Below are 21,687 nucleotides of genomic sequence, written 5' to 3'. Positions count from 1 at the left end.
ATATTGAGGTCAAAGGGGGAAAAAACATTCTGCAGACAACATTCTTCTACATCATCGTCTTTGACATCATCATCATTATTGTTGTCATCATGGCTGGCCTGTTGTGCCAGAGGCAGAACACCTGTATGTGTGTGCTGCTCTCCTCCCCCTGCATGTGTTGGGCAGTTGGTGGTTGAGAGTGATGCACTGAGACCACAGTCCTTTCAGATGAAAAGGAGGGCAGGGCAGCACAATCAAGAAGTGGTTTTGCTGGAGAGAGACTGCTCGTGTGTGGAGCTCACGGCAGGTGTATGGCCGTGGCTTTTGTGACTGTGATTCTGTGATTGGTATGTGCGTGTGTGTGTGTGTGCATGCGAGAGAGAGAGAGAAAGACATGCAGAGAAAGGATGACAAATTGATCAGGATGAAAGAAAGAGAAGTTACTGCCACAAGGCTCCCGTACTTTCATTTAAAGATGAGAAAGTAAAATATAGTAACAGGTAACAAGCTTGATCATTACTTATAGTGACTATGAATGGAGACAGAGACATTTTTTACAAATGTATATGTTGATTTATTTGAATTGCTTTTAAATAAGAATATACAGTATGTCAAAATGTAAATCATATTGTTACAGTATACAGCTATGACCCAGTTTAAAGGAATTGTACGTTGATCTAAAAGTTTGACTTTAGTTTCGTGACAGACACAAGGAACTATTTGCAAGGCAAATAAATCATTATGATAATTGCCCAAAGACCAGATGAGGTAGAGATATATATACGATTCCACTGTCTAATATGCTTTGAGCCTGATATCAGTTATATCCATGTACATAACTCTATCTCTGCATAAACAAGAAAATAAACACTGGCACAGGGAACTGAAACAATTGTAAAAAAATATTGGAAACATAAATGGGTGCCTAAAAACCCTAGGGGCAGATATGGACCTTCAACCCGAACCCACGGACAGAGGTCTGGCATGGAGAGCTGGAGGAATGGTGGAGTCAAATACTGCTATTTTCTCTGATTGGTAATTGAGAAAACAAGCAGCATGATTGGGCCATTTCAAAGACATTAGAGAACAAAGATGTGCCTGAATTAGACTGTAGAGAAAACGGTTTGATTTGGTCAGGGGAACACACTTGAAAGCACAGCACAGTGCGTGCAGACATGCCCACTTATAAATAAAAAAATAGAGCAAAGTTCTTTACAGTGTCAGCCAAAGAAGATCTTTGCATAGCCGTTTTTAAGGACAGTGTTTGGAGTTTCCCTTAGTTTGAGTGCAATTTCCTTTGCATTTTTCCTTTACTGTATTAACAATGTCAAACATGTAGTATTATCATAGACATTCTCACAAGAGACACCGGGGCTACTTTACCACACAATAACCTTATGACTGCATTTAGTCATAAATGACATACTAACTCACTGTGATTATAGGCAACCTGTACTAGCATTCCATATTCAGACATCCAGTGATTCAATGGGACTTTTTAAGGTGTGTGGTGGATATCAGTATTGACCCAGATACATTTCTCACCTTAAAGCAAATGAGTAAAGTACTACACATAACATAGCCAACATAAGTGCTTCATTTTTCTATTATCAATGAATGAACCCTTAGACTGCTCTCACAGCAAACAAAGAGACAAGCAAAACAGCAAATGAGACGTCAAGAGGCTCTAGATTCCTTTCTGGCATTTTCTGCCACTTTGGAAATGCTCTAAATCTTGATTTAAGCACTACAGCATAGTAGCAGTAAGACAAACTGACTAAGGAACCGACCGACAAGAGGACAGGACCAATGGAACTGTCAGGGCTCCCACAGAGATGTTGCCAAATAATGATGGTGACCTACTGTCCATTCCAGTACCTTGTGAAGAGCCCATTCCCTGCCCATAACTGTCCAGCAAGGCAACCCTCTCTCCCTCTCACTTAAGGTCTGTGATGTCAGTGCATTCAGTAAGAGCAAAGCAGAAAGTGGTCTTGATACTGCCCCATCTGAGGAGACAGCGCATGTTCGATTTCAACAAGTGGCAAACTACCAACAACATTATGACCTTGTTCCATTTCCATGCTTCCCAAAACAGTTCTCAGTTCAGAACAGGCATTTGTAAGGGTATGTTTAAAAGTCAAACCCTTTAATTTATCAAGAGTAATGTCTGAGTGGTTCTAGTCCTGCCATTTTGAATGTTCTCGTTTTCCTCTCCCCATCTTTTTCTCTTTTTGTCTCCATCTCTCCCCCTTTTCAGGTATTTTTGCAGGTGTACACTTCCTCCTCCCTGACACAGGTCTGGCACTCTACATGGCAGCACCAGCGCACCTGGCAGTGGCAGGAGAGGGTGGTGAGGTGCATGGCCGTGTTGTAGCCGCGCCCGCAGCAAAGGCTCTGGCAGCTGGTGTCCTTGGCACAGGAGCGTCCGGCCGTGCCGGGAGAGTAGCGTGACGGCCTGCAGAAGCTGGGGGAGTCCTCCAGGAACACCAGGTCAGTGGAGCGGTGGCTCTGGCCGTGGCGACGCGGCCCCGCCAGCTCCGTCTCCCCGGTGGCCGCGTTGGTGACACTCAGCACACGCATGGCCGTGTCGTAGCGGAACTTGAGCAGCCGCCCGGTGTCGTGGAACGGGGACAGCTGCTTCCAGCAGGTCCGCACGGCACAGGAACCGGAGACGCCGTGACACTTACAGGTAGTCTTCAGGCCACTCTTCACTGCCTGAAAGGGAAGGAGGGGGGGGGAGGGGGAAGGAAGGAGGGGAAGAGAGTGAGATGTCAGTTTCTTCAGTCTGATTCATTAACTGGGCTCTTATCTTCGGTGCCTATCTAGACAGAGGGAACCAGTTTCCTGCAGGGTGGGTTGGTGGGGCGGGGGTCAGATGGTATGGGGCTAGTCATCCTTTAGTTTAGCTCAGTATGAACGGTTGAGATGATGGATTAGGGAGACTGTTCGGCATGCAGTATTTCATTCACCTGACGTCTCGCATTGAGACAGCGCCTGCGGATTCGTTTTTTTCAATGTGTTGAAACTAGCTCTTTCTCGCTGCTTCTCTCCTCTCTCTCTCCTATGAAGCCTAAGGCATTAGAGACAGGCATCACAGACAGACAGCAGAATCTTTCCACCCTGTCCTTTGTGTGTGTGTGCACGGAAAACGATCATGAGAGCTTAAAAAGCTGAAACAGTTAGAGAGTTTGGGTTAGCAGCCAAAGGATGGTGTCCTGCCTTCGTTCAAAAGTTCACTGAGCTTGGTGGTGGTGGGGTGGGGGTACCAGCGCTGAGGCACTCAGCCAGAGAGACTCTAACTGGGTGGGGGCCAGAGACAGGTTATGCTGCATGGGGGTCATCCTTACGGGGAGGGGGAGACCCAGGGGCTACTTCAGGGTTGAAGAGTTCTGCCGAGTTCCGCCCTACGCAGGTATGAACCCCTCAGGGGCATCTCAGAACATTACTGAGGGATGGGGGTTAGAGGGGGGGTGTTGTGAAAAAAACAACCACCTCCGGGTCTCTACTGAGCCGGATAGGTGGAAGATGAGGAAAACACCACACTCAATAAAGATAAGATAGACTACTTCAGTTCATCCTGTTGTTTGTATCTCTCCCTCTCTTCCTCTGAATGGCCTGCTGTCTCAGGTGAAAGGTAAAGGGGAAGAGCCTTGGGGCTGGCTGTTTCTAAGCTACACACACAAATACACACATAGTGGTTACCGTATGAACATTATGTGGATTTATGGAGAAGAGCACAGTTCAGCGCTATACAGTATGTGGAAAAAAATGCTTGCTCGTATATTAAAGGAGGCAACAGTTATAATTGTTCTCTCTGACGGGAGACCTTTAATTTTCTGTGGGCCCGCACAGCAAGCTTTATCATGCCTGCCTTGGAACACCTGGCTCCAGGGATCTGACAGCAGTCTGTCTCCTCTCCTATCCCTGTTACTTGCTGCCTCCTTCAGCCTCGACCAGCCCAGGCCCAGTAGCTATCTATCCACCAGGGCTACAAGAAGGGAAACACTATGCAGGGGGAGTGGGCTACTGGCACTGGATGAGATATATGGGCAAGGAGTCAGGGCTAGATCTGGTAAAGTCACACAGTCCCTGCTGCCTCTGTTGTAAGAGTTCATTGTATGATGAGCAGTGTTGAGTTTGTCTTCTGTTGGTGGGTCTAAAATTGAGCTGTTATTGGCTGATATGTTTATGATGTCGTCCTGAGCTTGGGAGGAAACTACTCCCTACTGGCATAGGCTAATATACCTTCTATTTTGAAAAAATTGAACTTTAGCCACAGTAGTGTCACTCACAAATGCTTAATGGGCTTCTTGTTGTTTTTCTTGAGCTTATGCACATGTCAACACTCACTCACCCGGATTCCAACGTTAATGTTGTGGGAGTCGATCTGCGCCCTCAGGTCTTTGCTGACCCTCTTCTGGCCCAAGAACTTCTTGAGAAATTTGGTGCTGTATTTCAAGTTGTCACCGCAGACCCCCCACTGCCATGCCTCGCGATGCTGTATTCCTGGGGAGTCATCGCACGTGCACCTCTCCATTCGGCCTGAGCTGCAAGCCTTTGCTAGTGCGTGGGACAATGCCGCTGAAGACACCGCAAGAAGAAAGGCCGTCTCCTTGAAGCCTGGAATAGACAAATGACATCAACAATTAATAATAGTCTACAATAAAAAATTGTTTTATATATTTGTTTCAAATGTTGTTTACTCCTCATACATTGGCTAGACCCAGATATGCAAAGACTAGACTATCATCCAAGCTCATGAGATACATATTTTGGTTACATTCTACTCCCATGTTTCTACTCCAGTGTTCCATTTAAAGAGTTGTGTCATGATTTCGCACTGTTATTTGCTTAGCCCAGAGACATCGCTATGATGTATTTTAACCCAATTAATTCTTATTTTGACTAGGAGGGATTTTTTTCTCAGATGAAAGTGAGTAATCACGCCGCCCTTTTCCTCTGGTAACTGGGCGGTTTGGGGAGATATAAATAACCACTGGGCCCTCGTGGGCCCCGCCGCACCGGGCTTTTTGGCTCTTCAGCCCTTAATTAACTCCATGCTGACCTGTTCATGGCTCTTCGTGCTGATAGCATAACCGTGCTCTGAAATTATTTTATAAGTGGTGGAGCGTTAGCCGCTGACTTTTTTTGTAGGCTATAGACTAGAGTTTAGCCTGGCTCTTTATTTTGAGATCACTCAACTACCCCACAACAGTCAATTTATCAATTCAATATACATACATTTTTAATCAATTGCATTATTGCACTTGATAAATCATTTGCATCATCAAGTAGTAATTTGACCCTTACGATATTCACAACACAACAGCAGTCTAGGCTATTAGGCCTACATGTTTACATGCGTCCCATGATGCGTCCCTCCAGATTGAAATCTTTCCCTCATATCTCTCTGTGTGTAAATACATGGAACTCTGTGAATTGATGACATATTATTGCACCTCTTTTCAGAAGACTCCCGCGGCCGTCCAAGCTACAGTTCCAGCGCTCGTTCCGGAATTGATAACGGCACTCCAAGAGGCTGAGGCGCACTGATTCACGCAGCGTCTCGGCCAAACCCGGCTCGCGGCGACACATTCGTTTCTGCCTACGGGTCAGGGTCATCTGCTCGCATTGTTTTAGGTGAGCTTTTCCCGTTGGGGGTTCATTGGAGAACGGGGCAGGCAAAAAGACCAAGGGCTCTCGGCCTGTCAGCCTTTCAAAGGAGACAAATGTATACATTCAGTGCAGTATAATTATCACTGCCGTTACCAAATTCAAAAGGAAAATGTCATATGAATAATCTTATCAAGAGAATATAAATATGTAGACCTATAAATAATAACCAATGTTCTGGTGGTCCTGGGAATAAAGAAAACATGTTGTTCGAGAGTAATTTCTATAACATGTGTCCATAACAATTACATTTTGTTTATAGAGCCATAGCCTATAAATCGAAACAATATGTATAGTTTTTGCTGACTCTACAAGCTTTTAACAACACACATAGGTATACGCGCAATTAAGTATAAACGTAGTAAGTCATATCAAAATGTCGCACATATCGGCCTATATTTGACTTATAATAAAAAATAAAACGGAGTGTAGGATTCTAATTTTAAAATAAAATATTAAAACAAATCTGTTTTATGCATGCAAATGAGCTCCCTCATACAAATTTCGACTATTGCCAAAAAGTGAGAGAATTGAGGTGGTGCCAAACTCGAGAGGTCAGGAGACCGTGAGAAACCATTCACACTCACAGCAAGTCATAGATTATACAAAGGCTATCTTACATATTCAAATATTCTGCTCTGAGACTTATTTGGCAAATGAATAATCATCAATAATATTATTATAAGATGTAGTGGTATCATAAGGATGTAGGCCTATTTGAAAAATTGTCACACAGCCTTGTAAACTAGTCTACTATGTTTACTTTTAGATAGCAGAAAAATGCAATCATAAATTATCTCTGTGGACTTGAACATCCAAACAAGTCAACATTTACAGTCCTACAGTAAGGTCTCGTGCGTAATTGCGCACGATAGTCATGGAACGCTGGGCTTCCATCATATAAGCAGGCTATGTACGTCGCATCACATGCATTATTTCCTACCGACATCGATCTGCTGTATATGTTAGAAGCAAGGAAAAGACAATACAACTGCAGAGACATAACAGTAAAGGAGTTGTGGCTGACCCAAAATATGCTGCAGTGTGCGAGAGGAGGATGCAGAGCTCAATGAGTCGCAGTAGGCAGGCGGTCCTTGGGAGCCTAGAGCACATGATGACGGGTCGACGCTGCTCTTCATCTCGCTGATTCTGCACTGGGAAAGTCTGTGCCGTCTGGCAGGCTCACCTCCTAAGTGGCCCACACAAACTTCGGTCCACTGCGGCAGGCGCGGTCCCAAGGGAGGCAAGGCCTCTGGGGAGCGCATCATCGTGCCACACGCCCATTGGCCTCCCTTGTCGTCCCACCCCAACCATTGAAACGCCCCACACTTAGATGGAAGTGACAGGTCGGAAATCTACCTGTCTGTGATGAGCATTCGTCTGGGTTTTGTCATTATCGTGCCTCATATTCAAACTTGCTGGTGCATTTTCATTCTACCCACTGACAGATCTACTGTGCCATGTGGATATGGATGTGTGGATACACCAGTAGCAAGTGTATGGGCATATACCAGAATAAACTATAGGCTATAGGATGTGGCTGGCTATAGAATGACTATAACCGAGTGTGCTCCTTTAAGAAGTTCTGTGGCTGCCTGAGAAGGTAGACATAGCCTACAAATAGAAACATGCAGATACACTTGTTATAGCAAAAATGGATCTTGGATTATAGGCATAGGATTCCATAGGAATATATTAAGCAATACATACTTTTATACAGTTGAATCTCCACCATCACTTGCTGAATATTTTCCATTGCCAGCAAAGACTCGCTGATGGTCTGTCTCCTTCTTCATAATTCTATTTTCATTTTGATCATAATGTTTACAATCCACCAAGGCTCCAATCTAATTTTCCCTACCTAACAGTGTTTTTTTTTTAAATTCTTATTTACTGTTTCATAGCAGTAGGGAAAAACGTCTATAAATACGTTTTTGTACTCAACTGGATAACATCTTTATTTTGTAATATATTTATGCTCACGTGGGCACTTGACCAAACACCTGCAAGGAGAAGGAACACATTGTGGCATAGACAGCCCTAGACAACACACAAACTAATGACAAGTGGTATTGCCCACTGCCTAGTCACGGTGAATAATACTGTACAAAAACACATACAGACAAACATCAACAATAAGCTTTTATTTTAATGCAATGCATCTCAAGGCTTATACCCCCTAATTAAAGGATATTCTGTGCTTCATGACACCTGTTGATATATCTGCCTACCACCCATGATGTCTCAGTCCATAAGCCATTTTCATATAAAATCCCTTTTGTTCACTTCATGTCCAACAGCAACAGCAACAACAACAACTCTGGTTTACAATTACCATGTGGATGAATGGGTAATCAAAGATCTAGTTGTCTGCTCAGTGCTGCACCTGCATAACTGAGAGGATCCGGACAACCACCTGAATTAGCTAACCATGAGCACAAACACATGAAAGGTGGACAAACTTCCACCTGATGATATTGCACTCACATAGGCCTATGCCTATAATTTCAGAGTGATTGATTTATGGAAAGGAAACAAGTAAACGGAAACTATTGGCTTTGATTTATTGGGACATTATGACGCAGCATGGAGACGGCCCCATCTAGTGGATTTAATATGAACAACACACATTGTGAGCCTTTAACGATGACCCCAACAACCTTGATGAACGCTTGAACCCTGATGCACCTTGAACCTTGCAACCCACTTCTCCCCTCTGCCCACCTCCAGGGGCCCCCCAACTCCAGGGTACCTACCTGTTGGCCCTATAGACCTAGCTGTCATTGTAGACCTTGCATGTTAGTGATATAGATCCCATTAAATTGCTTAATTTGTATTCTAATTCCTATTTCTATGATGTTGGCTCTGACTCGTTCAGGCTGTTTAAAAGATGAATGACAGAAACAGGCTGGAATTCTTTGATCAGAAATGTAAATTGTAGGCTGTTGCTTATTGATTGAGATGATAACCTCTATGACATTATAGGCAAGTGGCCTAGCCATAAGGCATATAAGGCAGCACTTGCTTGCCATATATAATGTAAGGCTATACACACCCATGGTCCTTTATTTTCCGGACGTTTTTTTTAATGATTCTGGTTTGAACAATTCAACCGGTTTGTTTTGTTTGCTCTCCTCCCCAATGATAATGGGTTGGGCCAGTGGCAAATTTCTCCTGTCTCCATTGAAGCCGGAAACAGGGGGCGGGGAAGAGGCGGGGATGCTTGATCCTACGGGAAGCTTGACTGGTCTTTCAGTTTGTAGGGCAAACTGGAGGAGGGCATTTTGTAAATCTCCGCCCTCAACATTAAATGTTGTTGTATCGATTGGTCCGCAGCACAGCAAGGTACGTTTTTGTGACTTGCATGGATAACATGATTGGTGAAGATTTTACGATGTGCAACGTCCATGACGCGGCTTTCTTGACACTTCTGAAAGACGCCATTTTGTTGTTAGCGGTGAATAGGAGCGTAAAAGAAAGATCGAGAAACCGCCACTAAAAGGTAAAACATGTATTCAACGTAGCAATATAATATGTCATTTATAGTATTTGTTTTTTTCATGGATCTGGAATGTAAACGATTGCTTATTTGCTTTCGGGTTGACCGCAAGCTTTGACAACGAATCCCCCTGCGTAGACTCAAACCAAACGAGGATCATCTGCCGTCAATAGCTAGTTAACGTTAGCTAGCTCGCCCGGCATTATATTCTCACGACCTGTAAAAGTCGTGAGAGCATTATTCCGCTAACTTTACTGACATTGTGTCAGTAAGTATTCGCTGGTCATTGTGATTGGACATTCAGCTTCCTCCTATTTTGATTCATTATGTCGATCCGCTTCGATTGCTTGTGCTAGCTAACGATGTAAGCACAATTAACGTTAGCTAGCTAGCTACGCCTATTTTCTGACTGCGTAACGTTAATTTACGTGGATTGAGATTTGAGTCGTCCACCGCTTAACTAGCTAACCAACGTTAAACACGTCTCTAAATCAATGTAGTTACCTTACCGTTTAACCCACAGGCTGGTTAACTTGGTCGTGGTGGTCTCTATGGCCATCTAGCTGGGTAACTAAACTGTGCCGGGAAGCTTTAGCTAGCTTAACTGTTGGTACTGTATGGTTAGATTTGGTTTTGGAAACTTGTCAGTATCTTCAAACTGAACGGGTCACATGGTTAGTCACTAGCTAGTGTGTTACAAATTAATGTAGCTAACTAGCTAAACCCTTATGTTAGACCTAAGTCATTTTAATGGACAGAACTGAAGCAAAATAGTGTGTGAGATGCATACAACGCTACACTCATCTTAGTGTTCTTTATGACTGTGACACCCATGTCTGTCTTCCATACATTTCCATTTTCCAACATTGAGTTCTCTAGGAATCTCTGGCAGATGTTCCTACTTTGTTCAGGTCCTGATGAGGGGCTGATCAAACAACCAGTGTAGCAGGATAACCCCAGCATGCTTGACGTTTCAACTTTCCCGTATGGAAAAACATTGCTAGACTTAAAATAAAAATGTCCACTACTTGCCTGTCCAACCAGAAAATGAGCCTCCATGATGCTCCTAGTGTTCCCTCAATATTAATGTGTTGCTGAAAATGTTTTTCAAAGATTGTTCAGGACAAGCGCAAAAAGTCCCGTCTGCCACATTTGAATTCTAGTGACTGTCATAGGGACGATGTGTGTTTTGATAGATTAACACGGACTGTCGATGCACCCCCAAAAGACTCCACCTCAGGCAGCCTTTATCACATGCATACTGTGATAAGTTCACTTAACTACTCTCTGATGACTTGCTGCTGGCTTCCCATACCCCTCCCCTATCATTCCTGTTTTCTCTGAGGATGATGCATTCTGAGTACTTCCTCTTTGCTTTAGGACAATCCCGATTCAAATGAGCTGCCATTGTTGTGATGTCATTGTTAGAAATTGGCAAGCTATGAGCTTTTCTAGTTCTGAAACTTCCCTCTATGGAATGTCTGTTGGCTAGAGCTAGATTCGTTGTCACATTCTGAATCCAGGAAGGCACTTTGTGAAACTGACAACTCCCTGTGTTCATGATGTTAGAACTCAAATCACACCCCTCCTAGCTTTTGTTTGCCTACAGTCGTTGTATAGTTTATTTCAGAAGTGCTAGGGCATGTGTCATATGTAAATGGCTTTAGCATGTTTCCACCAAAGAACACCTTTATGAATTATGTTAATTTCTATACCATTTGCCACACAATTTTCTTGAAGGGGTGTAATAATACTGTGTTGGTGTTATCTTATGCTATCATTTGTAGGCATGTGTTACTGGGAGGTGTTTTGCACAAGATCAGAGTTGTGTAGCAAAATGTTTCATTATTTTAGAAGTCATTCGTGTCCTTTGGAGAAAGACCTGAGTGTTTAATAGCCTGTTTTTGGTATGACAGGATCATTGTTTCCCTGTCTCTCTCCTGGTTAATTCAGCAGTGTGTCTCTGCTTACAGGTGTGTTGTTACCTCTCCCATATCCAGCCTCCAGTACTCTGGTTCCTCTGAGCGCTGACCTATATTCGCCACATCACTGGCCTCATTGTGTGCTTTTCCTTGAGCTCAGCCTGCATGCTCTTCGTTTCACCAACAACACCTGTATGTTGTTTTTTTATAATGCGGTCCCATCGTCCCCTACTCTTGTCCAGTTTCTATTAAGACCGCTAACTTGTCTCATATTAATCTGTTTTTGTCATGGTGTTTAGGATACACTATTTTTCTGATGTAGTGAGCCTGTTTCATCATAGGCCGTGTCTTAAATCACATGATTCTGCGATATGCTTGGCAACATATTGAATAATAGGATGGATTGTCATTGCAATGTATAATATGACTGATTAAATATGAAAGTCAACAATTGATACATTTGCGGGTCATTCCATGAGTGCCTTTTGCGACCCTTCGATAATTTAATTAGAAATTGTGCACCAATATTGTATTTTAAAAGCCTGTTATATTAAATGCCCTTTAATATTATAGACAACATGGAGAATTCAATAAATCTACTAAAGTGCCAAAATACAGCATTTTGACGTCGCTCTGTCAACTCTCACTTATGACAATTCTAACCCACTTAATCCCTAAACGTCTTCATGGTTCAGCATCATTGTAAAGCCCTAGTCATTTTTGCTAGACAGTTATTTCTGAAGATGATTGTTTATGTGATGTGATTAATTGAAGTATGTCCCTCAACCCTGTTATGTGAAATTAACTATCTTTTTAATATGGTAACACTGTCTTATAAAACATTGAACATTTAATAGTAATATCTTTTTGGCAATTTTGTGGTGCAAAACTGAGTGGGTCGAGCATAACATGTCAACCCTGTTACCCATAGACTACAAATGTGGTAACAATGTTTTTTTTTTTGTGTGAAGCTTGCATTCAATTGCCCCTCCTGGTTGCACACACGTTTCTGTGACAGTTTCCCTGTCATAAGTGGATTTTTTTTTTTTTTTTTTTTTTTTTACACCTTTATTTAATTAGGCAAGTCAGTTAACCTTTCTATAGCGGAACCCCCGACAACATTCCGCTGAAAAGGCAGCGTGCGAAATTCAATTATTATTTTTTTGAAATATGTAACTTTCACACTTTAACAAGTCCAATAGAGCAAATGAAAGATAAACATCTTGTTAATCTACCCATCGTGTCAGATTTCAAAAATGCTTTACAGCTAAAGCACAACATATGATTATGTTAGGTCAGAGTCAAGTCACAAAAACACACAGCCATTTTCCAGCCAAAGATAGGAGTCACAAAAAGCAGAAATATAGCCTAACCTTTGATGATCTTCATCAGATGACACTCATAGAACATCATGTTACACAATACATGTATGTTTTGTTCGATAATGTGCATATTTATATCCGAAAATCTCAGTTTACATTGGCGCGTTATGTGCAGTAATGTTTTGATTCCAAAACATTGGTGATTTTGCAGAAATACTCATAATAAACATTGATAAAAGATGGAAGTGTTATTCACAGAATTAAAGACTTAACCTGTATTCAACCGCTGTGTCAATTTCAAAAAAGCTTTACGGAAAAAGCACAATCTGAGAACGGCGCTCAGAACCCAAAACAGCCAGAGGAATATCTGCCGTTTTAGCGTCAGCAGATGCTAGAGAAAACACTAAATATTCACTTACCTTTGATGATCTTCATCAGAAGGCACTTCCAGGAATCCCAGTTCCACAATAAATGACTGATTTGTTCCATAAAGTTCCATAAAGCCCATAATTTAGCCACTTGTTGTTAGCGTGTTCAGCCCAGTAATCCAGGCGTGAGCACTTCCTCCAGACAAAAACTCAAAGTTCCGTTACAGTCCGTAGAAACAAGTCAAATCATGTATACAATCAATCTTTAAGATGTTTTTAACATAAATCATCAATAAGGTTCCAACCGGAGAATTTCATTGTCTGAAGAAAAGCATTGGAACGAGAGCAAACTCTGTCGGGAGCCCGCGTCATGAGACCAAGGCTCTCTGCCAGACCACTCACTCAAAGAGCCCCTCCTTTATAGTAGAATCCTCAACCCAGTTTCTAAAGGCGGTGACATCTAGTGGAAACCCTAGGAAGTGCATCCTCATTCATATCTCACTGAGATTTCAATAGGCACTGTTTTGAAAATCGATTTCTCACTTCTGTTTGGATTCTTTCTCAGGTTTTTGCCTGCCATATGAGTTCTGTTATACTCACTGACATCATTCAAACAGTTTTAGAAACTTCAGAGTGTTTTCTATCCAATACTAATAATAATATGCATATATTAGCATCTGGGACAGAGTAGGAGGCAGTCTGGGCACGCTATTCATCCAAAAGTGAAAATGCTGCCCCCTATCCCAAATAGGTTAAGAACAAATTCAAATTTTCAATGACAACCCACTGTTCCTAGGCCAACTGCCTTGTTCAGGGGCAGAACGAGAGATTTTTACCTTGTCAGCTCGGGGATTTGATCTTGCAACCTTTCAGTTACTAGTCCAACACTCTAACCACTAGGCCTGCCACCCCAAATGTTATGGTAGATGTAAGAAGAAATCATCAACCCTATTACTTTATATTTGCACTAAGTTAGGCACTGCTTATAAAAACAAAATGTACCTCTTGAGAGAGGATTTTTATTTGTATTTTTTCATGAAGTTGAAATTGTGAAAGTTACACTTCTCAAAAGGCACCAAATTGGTGGAAAGACTCGTGTACATTTAGAAACGCATTTCAACAGTGAGAAAGTTATGTTTTAAAAAAACATGAATTATTTATATGGTGTTGTTAGACATATATGTAGGCTTCTATTTGGGACTGACTGGGCTATTGCATTCTAATCGTTGTGGCTGCTGTTACAGAGCCGGTTTGTGTTCTTGCTTGGTGGGTGTTGGGCAATAGGTGTTCAGGTGGCGCTATGTTGTAACCAGCCTCTACCTCTGGATCATGTCTCTGGTCAGTGCTCTGCCAGTCATGTGATCCACTTCTCTGCTCCCGACTATGGGTAAACAGTTGCCTGCCACTCAGAACAACACTGACCTACAGCCCCATCAGCCAAGTCCTGCTCGTGCGTGGTGTGAGACTCAGAGGCGCCGCTGTGAGGGCCCATTGTTAACACGCAAAATAAACACAGACAGCGACTGAATGCTTTTCTCAGCACTTTTTCTCCCCCTCATGAATTTACTCTCCGTGGTTACCCTTTATCAGAGATAAGGAAGCTTAGCCTGACATTATTACCATCACAGGTCAAAAATCATAATGAAATTACCAAGGATGGGAACCAGTATATACATTTATAAATGGATTCATAAAAAATGTGTTGTTTTACACCGATCCCACACCACCCACGTATGTGGGAGCTGTGCAGAATATTTTAACGTTAATGAATCATTTCATCCACACTGCTCACATACGTCAGCAAGCGTTTGTGTTACCGAACACGTGGACACACATATACTCGAACGGTTTAGCCCTGTGATAAGCACAATGAATGTTGTACGACTACTAGCTTAACCGTTTTGGTTTCTGTCTCCCTTCCTCCAGATTAGCCAAGATGGGGAACATGTTTGCAGGCCTGTTTAAGAATCTCTTTGGTAAAAAAGAGATGCGGATTCTGATGGTAGGGCTGGACGCTGCTGGCAAGACCACCATCCTGTACAAGCTCAAACTGGGAGAGATCGTCACCACAATCCCTACCATCGGTGAGTAGCTTAGCCTTATCCCTTTTACCCCTTCTCATCACACACTCCTCACCTAGGTACAAAACCCTCCTGAAATGCTCCCCAATACTCCTCCAATACCTTGCTCCATGTGATTTTCATGAGGGCTAGGCTCCCGTTTGTTTAGTTGTAGGGGAGTGGAAATGAATGTCATACATACAGCCATGTACTTCCTCTGTCCCCATCTCATCCGAACCCTGATCACTGCCCACATGCCCAGAGTAGCTGCCTACATCAGCTGCAGAGCTCCCGCAGGCAGGCAACATCCTGCCATGTTGCTGTTGTCATAGGGATTAAGTGACTTTTAAATATAGGAATGAATGGCGCTCAACAGCCCCCCCGAAATGTTGCATTATATGAATGTAACACAAGGCTGATGACATTACATATTCCAGTAGATGTTCATTCACTTTGCATATTTTATTCAAATATACATTTTAATTTGCAGCTACATTTGAGCAAAGACATTTCATGCAGGCATTTGTGTTAAAGGAGCCTGTTTGGGATTGCTGATATGTCATCTCACACAGCCACTTGGAATGTTAGTGTCTTAGGTTTCTGACGAAACTGATCTCTCTCGCTTTCTCAGGTTTTAACGTTGAGACGGTAGAATACAAGAACATCAGCTTCACTGTGTGGGATGTGGGCGGTCAGGACAAGATCAGGCCTCTGTGGCGGCACTACTTCCAGAACACCCAAGGTGAGTGGACACTTTCACCAGAACCCCCTCAGCACCATCTTCACTATTTCTGACTTTTTGAGTCAAGACTGTCCCAGGTAAATGTTTTTGTTTTCCTCACCCTCCATCCTTTCTCTCCCTCTGCTTCTCTCAGGTCTAATCTTTGTGGTGGACAGTAATGATAGGGAGAGAGTGAACGAGGCGCGGGAGGAGCTGACAAGGATGCTGGCTGAGGATGAGCTGAGGGACGCTGTGCTTCTTGTGTTCGCTAACAAACAGGTGAACTGACTAACTGGGGAGAGACACAGTAGTTTATTTTACCTGCTACACTGGATATGTAAATTTAGCTTGACACGTAAAGAGTGGGTCACTTCAATCAAGTTTTCTTGCGTGAGCTGTGCGTCAAATTCTTTAAAATGGAATCAGAGCGCAATTTTACACTGAGCAGAGCGAGACTAACAGGTGATCTCTTTTTCCACTAATTTGGTCTTTTGACCAATCAGATCACTAATTGGGCAAAAGATCACAATTGGGCTGCCTATGTTAACACAGCCCAAGGCTTCACCAGTAAACTGCATCTGTAATTGGTATTACAGTATTATTATTCATATGGTTTGCAGATACTAGTAGTTAAACTCAAGGTCATACAATGGACTCCCTCTATGCTAAGTAGAGGTCAACCGATTATGATTTTTCAACGCCAATACCGATTATTGGAGGACCAAAAAAAGCCAATAGTGATTAATTGGCCGATTTTTATGTATACATTTGTAATAATGACTATTACAACAATACTGAATGAACAATGAACACTTTTATTTTAACTTAATATAATACATAAATTAAATCAATTTAGTCTCGAATAAATAATGAAACATGTTCAATTTGGTTTAAATCATGCAAAAACCCGGTGTTGGAGAAGAAAGTAAATGTGCAGTATGTGCCATGTAAAAAAAGCTAACGTTTAAGTTCCTTGCGCAGAACATGAGAACACGAAAGCTGGTGGTTCAAATTCCCAGTTCTTTAATATTTCCAGTTAAGAAGTTTTAGATTATAGTTATTATAGGAATTATGACGCATCAACTATTTCTCTCTACCATTTGTATTTCATATACCTTTGACTATTGGATGTTCTTATTGGCACTTTAGTATTGCCAGCCTAATCTCGGGAGTTGATAGGCTTGAAGTCATAAACAGCGCTGTGCAACAAGCATTGCTAAGAGCTGCTGGCAAACTGCAGTAAAGTACTGTTTGAATGAATGCTTATGAGCCTGCTGCTGCCTACCACTGCTCAGTCAGACTGCTCTATCAAATCATAGTCTTAATTATAATATAATAAACACAAATATAAGCCTTTGGTCAATAATATTGTAAAATCCGGAAACTATCATTTCGAAAACAAAACGTTTATTCTTTCAGTGAAACACGGAACCGTTCCGTATTTTATCGAGCGGGTGGAAACCCTAAGTCTAAATATTGCTGTTACATTGCACAACCTTCAATGTTATGTCATAATTATGTAACATTTTGGCAAATTAGTTCACAGTTCGCAACGAGCCAGGCGGCTCAAACTGTTAGCACTGAATGCAAGAGAAGTGACACAAGTTCCCTAGTTAAAATTGCCTGCTAACATGAATTTCTTTTAACTAAATAGGCAAGTTAAAAAAATAATAATACTTCTGTGTATTGATTTTAAGAAAGGCATTGATGTTTATGGGTAGGTACATTTGTGCAACAATAGTGCTTTTTTGCAAATGTGCTTTAAATCATCACCCGTTAGGCTGTGATTCGATGATAAATGAACATGGATTATATGCAACGCAGGACAAGCGAGTTCACATAATCACTAGTTTACTAGGTTAAGATTGATTGTTTTTATAAGATAAGTTTAATGCTAGCTAGCAACTTACCTTGGCTCCTTGCAGCCACAAGGTCCTTTTTGATGCTGCTCTCGTGTAAGAGGTGGTCAGCCTGTCACGCAGTTTCCTCTTAACGCAGTTTCCTCCATAATCGGGGTCCAAAAAGGCAGAGTACCGATTATGAAAACTTGAAATCTCCCTATTTAATCGGTCGACCTCTAATACTAAGATGGCTTGTGAAGGTCTGTTGCAGACATATGTTTTCCTGGGTTAACCCTTTTCTCTCCACTCTTCAGGACCTCCCCAACGCTATGAACGCAGCGGAGATCACAGACAAGCTAGGCCTGCACTCCCTGCGCCAGCGTAACTGGTACATCCAGGCCACCTGCGCTACCAGCGGGGACGGGCTCTACGAGGGCCTCGACTGGCTCTCCAACCAGCTAAAGAACGCAAAATGATCCACCATTCCGCCGTCTGTCTGCGTCTTCGTCTGCGCAGTGTGTTATGGGCGACAGCGCTGGTCCCAGCCCCTCTCTCCTCCCGTCTCTCTCACTCCACCCCCTCCAACCATTGGGGCTTTGACCAGTGATACCCCACATACGCGTGTGTGTGAGAGTGCAAGTGTTTGTGTGGATCTTAATGTGTATGTATGTGTGGGTGCATGTGTGTGAGCCGGGAGTGGGAGCAGCCCTGCTGTGCCTTCAACAGTCACTCTCACCCGTGGAAATGACAGCATGGCTAACTCTAGCGCCCCCCCATCCCTCCCCTCCTGCCCCACCCGCAGTGGCTCTTAAGACACCCTGGTTTTCACAAGGCAAAGAAAGACCCGGGATGCTAAGTCTTATGTGTAATCTGAAAAATGAATAAAGTTTATAGATTAAAAAAACAACTTTGATTTTACATCCAGTAGTGTTGCGATCTGTCAGACACTCTTGTTAAACTGTTGGTTTGAGACCCCACACCATGAAATAAATCTCAATGTAACCTGTATCAGGTTGGAAAAAAGACCAATAAAAATAGCTTTTCCATCCTAGATCCTTCTTTGCATTCTTTGGAAAATCATGTTGTATTGTTCTGGCTGTCTTGGGAACACTAGCTAATAAATTATTAGCTAGCATTCAGTCGCTGTCCTAACCCTCAAACATCAATTGAAGCACAACATATTAGTGATGTCACCATGCCCCTCGTCCACTCGTTTCCACCTTAGCCTGAATGATGGTGGTGCTTGATAAGACCTGCAGGACTTTAGGGTCAGCTGTTTGGTAGGCATTACTGACTGAAATGAGTTGTTACTATTGTTTTCGGTTTATTAGAATGGAGCAATACTTGTCTGCTGGCTCCATGTCACTAAGTTGTTGTTCCAAAAGGTAACCATGGTGACCAGTTGCTGACCCTGCTGCCCTCTAGGATCAGAAGTGATGGCCTCTATCACATTGCATCTTTATTGGTGGCTAACACCACTAAGTGATGTTCCTTTCACAGGGCCTTGTGAGATCATTGATAATGTTTTGATTGAGTGAAAGATCCTTACTGCCGGGTATGGAAAACGCAATAAATTGTGTGTGTGTTTGTGTAGTACTATACTACCTATGCTAGGCAGAGGGTCAGTGTAGTTGAGTGTAGCTAGCCACAGCTCTGCTAGTGTACATGGGATTAGTTGGGTGTTTTCAGCACCGTTCCTGTCCACTGGAACAGCGAGGCCTTTTGAGAGTTGCTCCCACTCTGGCTTTCTCCTCATTACATTTTCTGTTGTCTACTTTTTTCCTTTTATATGTTATTTACATTGTACTTTTTTGTACAGATGACCTGGTTCCCTTGGTCTAGCATGAGCTGAGGAGCCAGGTGTGCAGTCTTTCAATCAAAATGCTTTAGGATCCTTTGGGTTTGACTAATGAAGGGCAGGTTGTGTTTGGGTTAGCTTTTAGGATGTTTGCTGCAGAGTTGGGCTTTCCTGCAGGGCATGGGGTGGGCCTGATGGGTCGCTTCCAGCAGAGGAGGTTGGTGGGAGGAGCTGTAGGAGGATGGGCTCATTATAATGACTGGAATGGCATAATTGGAACTGAGTCAAATGTGGTTTCAATATGTTTGATACCGTTCCATTGATTCCATTCCAGACAATACATTAAGCCCCTCCTTTAGCGCCTTCCGTCAGCCGCCACTGACTTTCAGCTGAGCTAACACGGCACTCTTCTCCAATTCCTCATAGTGCTGTGTTGTTATCAAGCTCTCATGGCATTCAATGCATTACGCTTTACTTCAGCCTACAATCCACACTCTGAATTGTGAACACACACCCTATGCGGGGCTTTCTAGGTTGTTTGATCTTTATGTGTCGTAGGGGTTAGTTATCCCGGTTCTGCTGCACAGGTAGAGTCACATCTTCCCCTTCGCTCCATGTGAAACATGACCAGCTTGCACTATAATACTGTAACTAGACCATGGAAGGTTGCCTCATCAACCTCTTTACAACAAGCAGCGGGGGGAAAGCTTGAGCTTTCTACTCACATCAGCAATGCTCTCATTGACAACTCTCTCCCATCGGCATCGCCATAGCAACTACACCAGCAGACAGTTACCATGTGCAAATTAAGCCGCGGCTGTTCTCCACATCAACACACAGCTTCAAAATGCACACGATAACTGACAATGGTTTTCTGTACATGCCATGTATTCCAAAGGCTACTGCTAATTTAGTTGACAAACCCTTAGTACACTGTACTGTACACACCCCCTGCTGATTGAAGATGACCCTAAGGTCCCAGCCCCATACTGACCTCTTGAGGGAAGGACTGACCTTTACCCTTGTATCTGTGTACAACTGGACAATTAGATATTTTCTTCTTTTTCTGTTATGAATTGTTCCAGAAAATGTTTTCAACAAATGAATAACTCTAATCTAATTTTTGGCCTTTTTCCTGTAATGATATTGTAGAGTTTAGTGCTGAAAGAAAACCCATTGAATTGAATGATGAGCGTCACTTCCGGCATATGGCAGGTAATTCAAGTGTATATGAACTTCTGGATGAACATTTATTTTAACTTGACAGTTTCATTTAGCTAACCTTGTTCAGATGTGAAGCTTTCATTTTGCGATCATTTTCTGTGCAAAAGACACAAGGTGTGTGTGCATATGTGTTTTCTTTTACTTAAGGATTTCCCTTTGTTTTTAGCTTGTTTTTAACCCATCTTGTAACATCTGAGAAATGCACTATAATAAAGAGATCTCTATTACAAATCTCTTGTATATTTATGTCATGAAAATATCAAATAGATGCTTAGTTACTGAAACACTAGGCTAAAATAGGCTTAGATACTGAAACACTGGGCTAAAATAGGCGTAGATACGGAAACACTGGGCTAAAATGGGCTTAGTTACTGAAACACTGGGTTAAAATAGGCTTAGATACTGAAACATCAATTCCATCACAGTAAGAAACTATTCATTACCTTGGAACAGAGATCATATTCAACAAGGGTTCACCTTTAAGGTTTGCAGGCTAACATTAGTGTTTTTGAGTTACATAAATCACAAAGGAATGTCAAGAGCACCTGAGGCAGATTTTCCTAGGCTGTAATTATGCCTCTTAGTCACAGTGTGGCACTACCTACAAAATAATAGTATTATGTTTCTCTCTTGTTTCAGAGAATAAGTGGTGCAGCATGCTTTCTCCCACTGACAGAAAACGCTTTCATAGCAGGCGGTTCAGGGAGGCTTGGCCTGCAGAGGCTCAGTCTGTCTTTTCCTGTAGTGTCTGCTAGAGAGAACTGGGGTGGTTTTTAGGCCATGTTTGTGTGTCCCCTCAATGGCAAGGTAAACCACACACATCAATTCTATGCTAGCTTTTGTGTACTTTTTCAGTAAAGAAAAAAAGGTGATTGTTTCACCATCTCATTGTCTCAGGTCCATTGACCCGCCCAGAATTATGGTCAATAATGTGGTTAGAGCTGGGCAATATATCTGGAATACTGGTATACCGATATGGATTTTTACAATACTGTAACGATATGTTGATGCAGTGATAAATAAATGAAAAGTTTTACAAAGTGGAATTCATCACTGACAATTTGGTCCTAGTTTGGTTGAGTATAAATAGCCTAATCAGAATGGAGAAAGCCCATTATAACCACTTAGAATTCATTTGTTGCCACCCTAGGTTCACATAACATATTTAAAACTTGTATAATTCAAAAACATTAAATACTGTTAAATACTGACACATAAAATAATGTGATATGATATTTTGGCTATGTTGCCCACCCCATAATGTGGTTATTCAGGAATAA

General features: G+C 42.3%; 2 protein-coding genes across 3 annotated transcripts; one reads left to right on the top strand and one right to left on the bottom strand.

Annotated features, from left to right (window-relative positions):
• Positions 1-529: 529 nt before the first annotated feature.
• Positions 530-7,019, bottom strand: LOC110486289 (protein Wnt-9b). Of its 2 annotated transcripts, XM_036940991.2 has the most exons (4): positions 6,680-7,019; positions 5,439-5,692; positions 4,334-4,599; positions 530-2,694 (listed from the first exon to the last, which is right to left on the bottom strand). In XM_036940991.2, exons 1-4 carry the CDS (start codon positions 6,763-6,765, stop codon positions 2,233-2,235), a joined length of 1,068 nt encoding a protein of 355 aa, XP_036796886.2. In that variant the 5' UTR covers positions 6,766-7,019; the 3' UTR covers positions 530-2,232. The 2 variants fall into 2 exon arrangements, with proteins under 2 accessions (XP_036796886.2, XP_090052471.1); XM_090196345.1 differs by lacking the exon at positions 5,439-5,692 and having other exon boundaries at positions 6,680-6,882.
• Positions 7,020-8,859: 1,840 nt separating this feature from the next.
• Positions 8,860-20,638, top strand: LOC110486288 (ADP-ribosylation factor 2). Its single transcript, XM_021557756.3, has 5 exons — positions 8,860-9,154; positions 14,690-14,847; positions 15,455-15,565; positions 15,699-15,823; positions 17,700-20,638. Exons 2-5 carry the CDS (start codon positions 14,700-14,702, stop codon positions 17,859-17,861), a joined length of 546 nt encoding a protein of 181 aa, XP_021413431.1. The 5' UTR covers positions 8,860-9,154; positions 14,690-14,699; the 3' UTR covers positions 17,862-20,638.
• Positions 20,639-21,687: the final 1,049 nt, after the last annotated feature.

This window comes from Oncorhynchus mykiss, chromosome 13 (genome assembly GCF_057628025.1).
Source record: "Oncorhynchus mykiss isolate SJ-2025 chromosome 13, ASM5762802v1, whole genome shotgun sequence".
Lineage (NCBI taxonomy): Eukaryota > Metazoa > Chordata > Actinopteri > Salmoniformes > Salmonidae > Oncorhynchus > Oncorhynchus mykiss.
The sequence above is the reverse complement of the archived record's forward strand: the minus strand, read 5'-3'. Positions and strand labels throughout refer to the sequence as shown.

Bases quoted from the DNA above. Each gene is read 5' to 3' on its own strand.
- LOC110486289 (XM_036940991.2), bottom strand. From the start codon at position 6,765: ATGTGCTCTAGGCTCCCAAGGACCGCCTGCCTACTGCGACTCATTGAG. The intron at 5,693-6,679 runs GTCAGCCACAAC...CTCCTTTGAAAG, and splicing joins CACACTGCAGCATATTTTGG to GCTGACAGGCCGAGAGCCCT. The intron at 2,695-4,333 runs GTGAGTGAGTGT...CTTCCCTTTCAG, and splicing joins ACATTAACGTTGGAATCCGG to GCAGTGAAGAGTGGCCTGAA.
- LOC110486288 (XM_021557756.3), top strand. From the start codon at position 14,700: ATGGGGAACATGTTTGCAGGCCTGTTTAAGAATCTCTTTGGTAAAAAA. The intron at 14,848-15,454 runs GTGAGTAGCTTA...TCGCTTTCTCAG, and splicing joins CACCACAATCCCTACCATCG to GTTTTAACGTTGAGACGGTA. The intron at 15,824-17,699 runs GTGAACTGACTA...TCCACTCTTCAG, and splicing joins TTGTGTTCGCTAACAAACAG to GACCTCCCCAACGCTATGAA.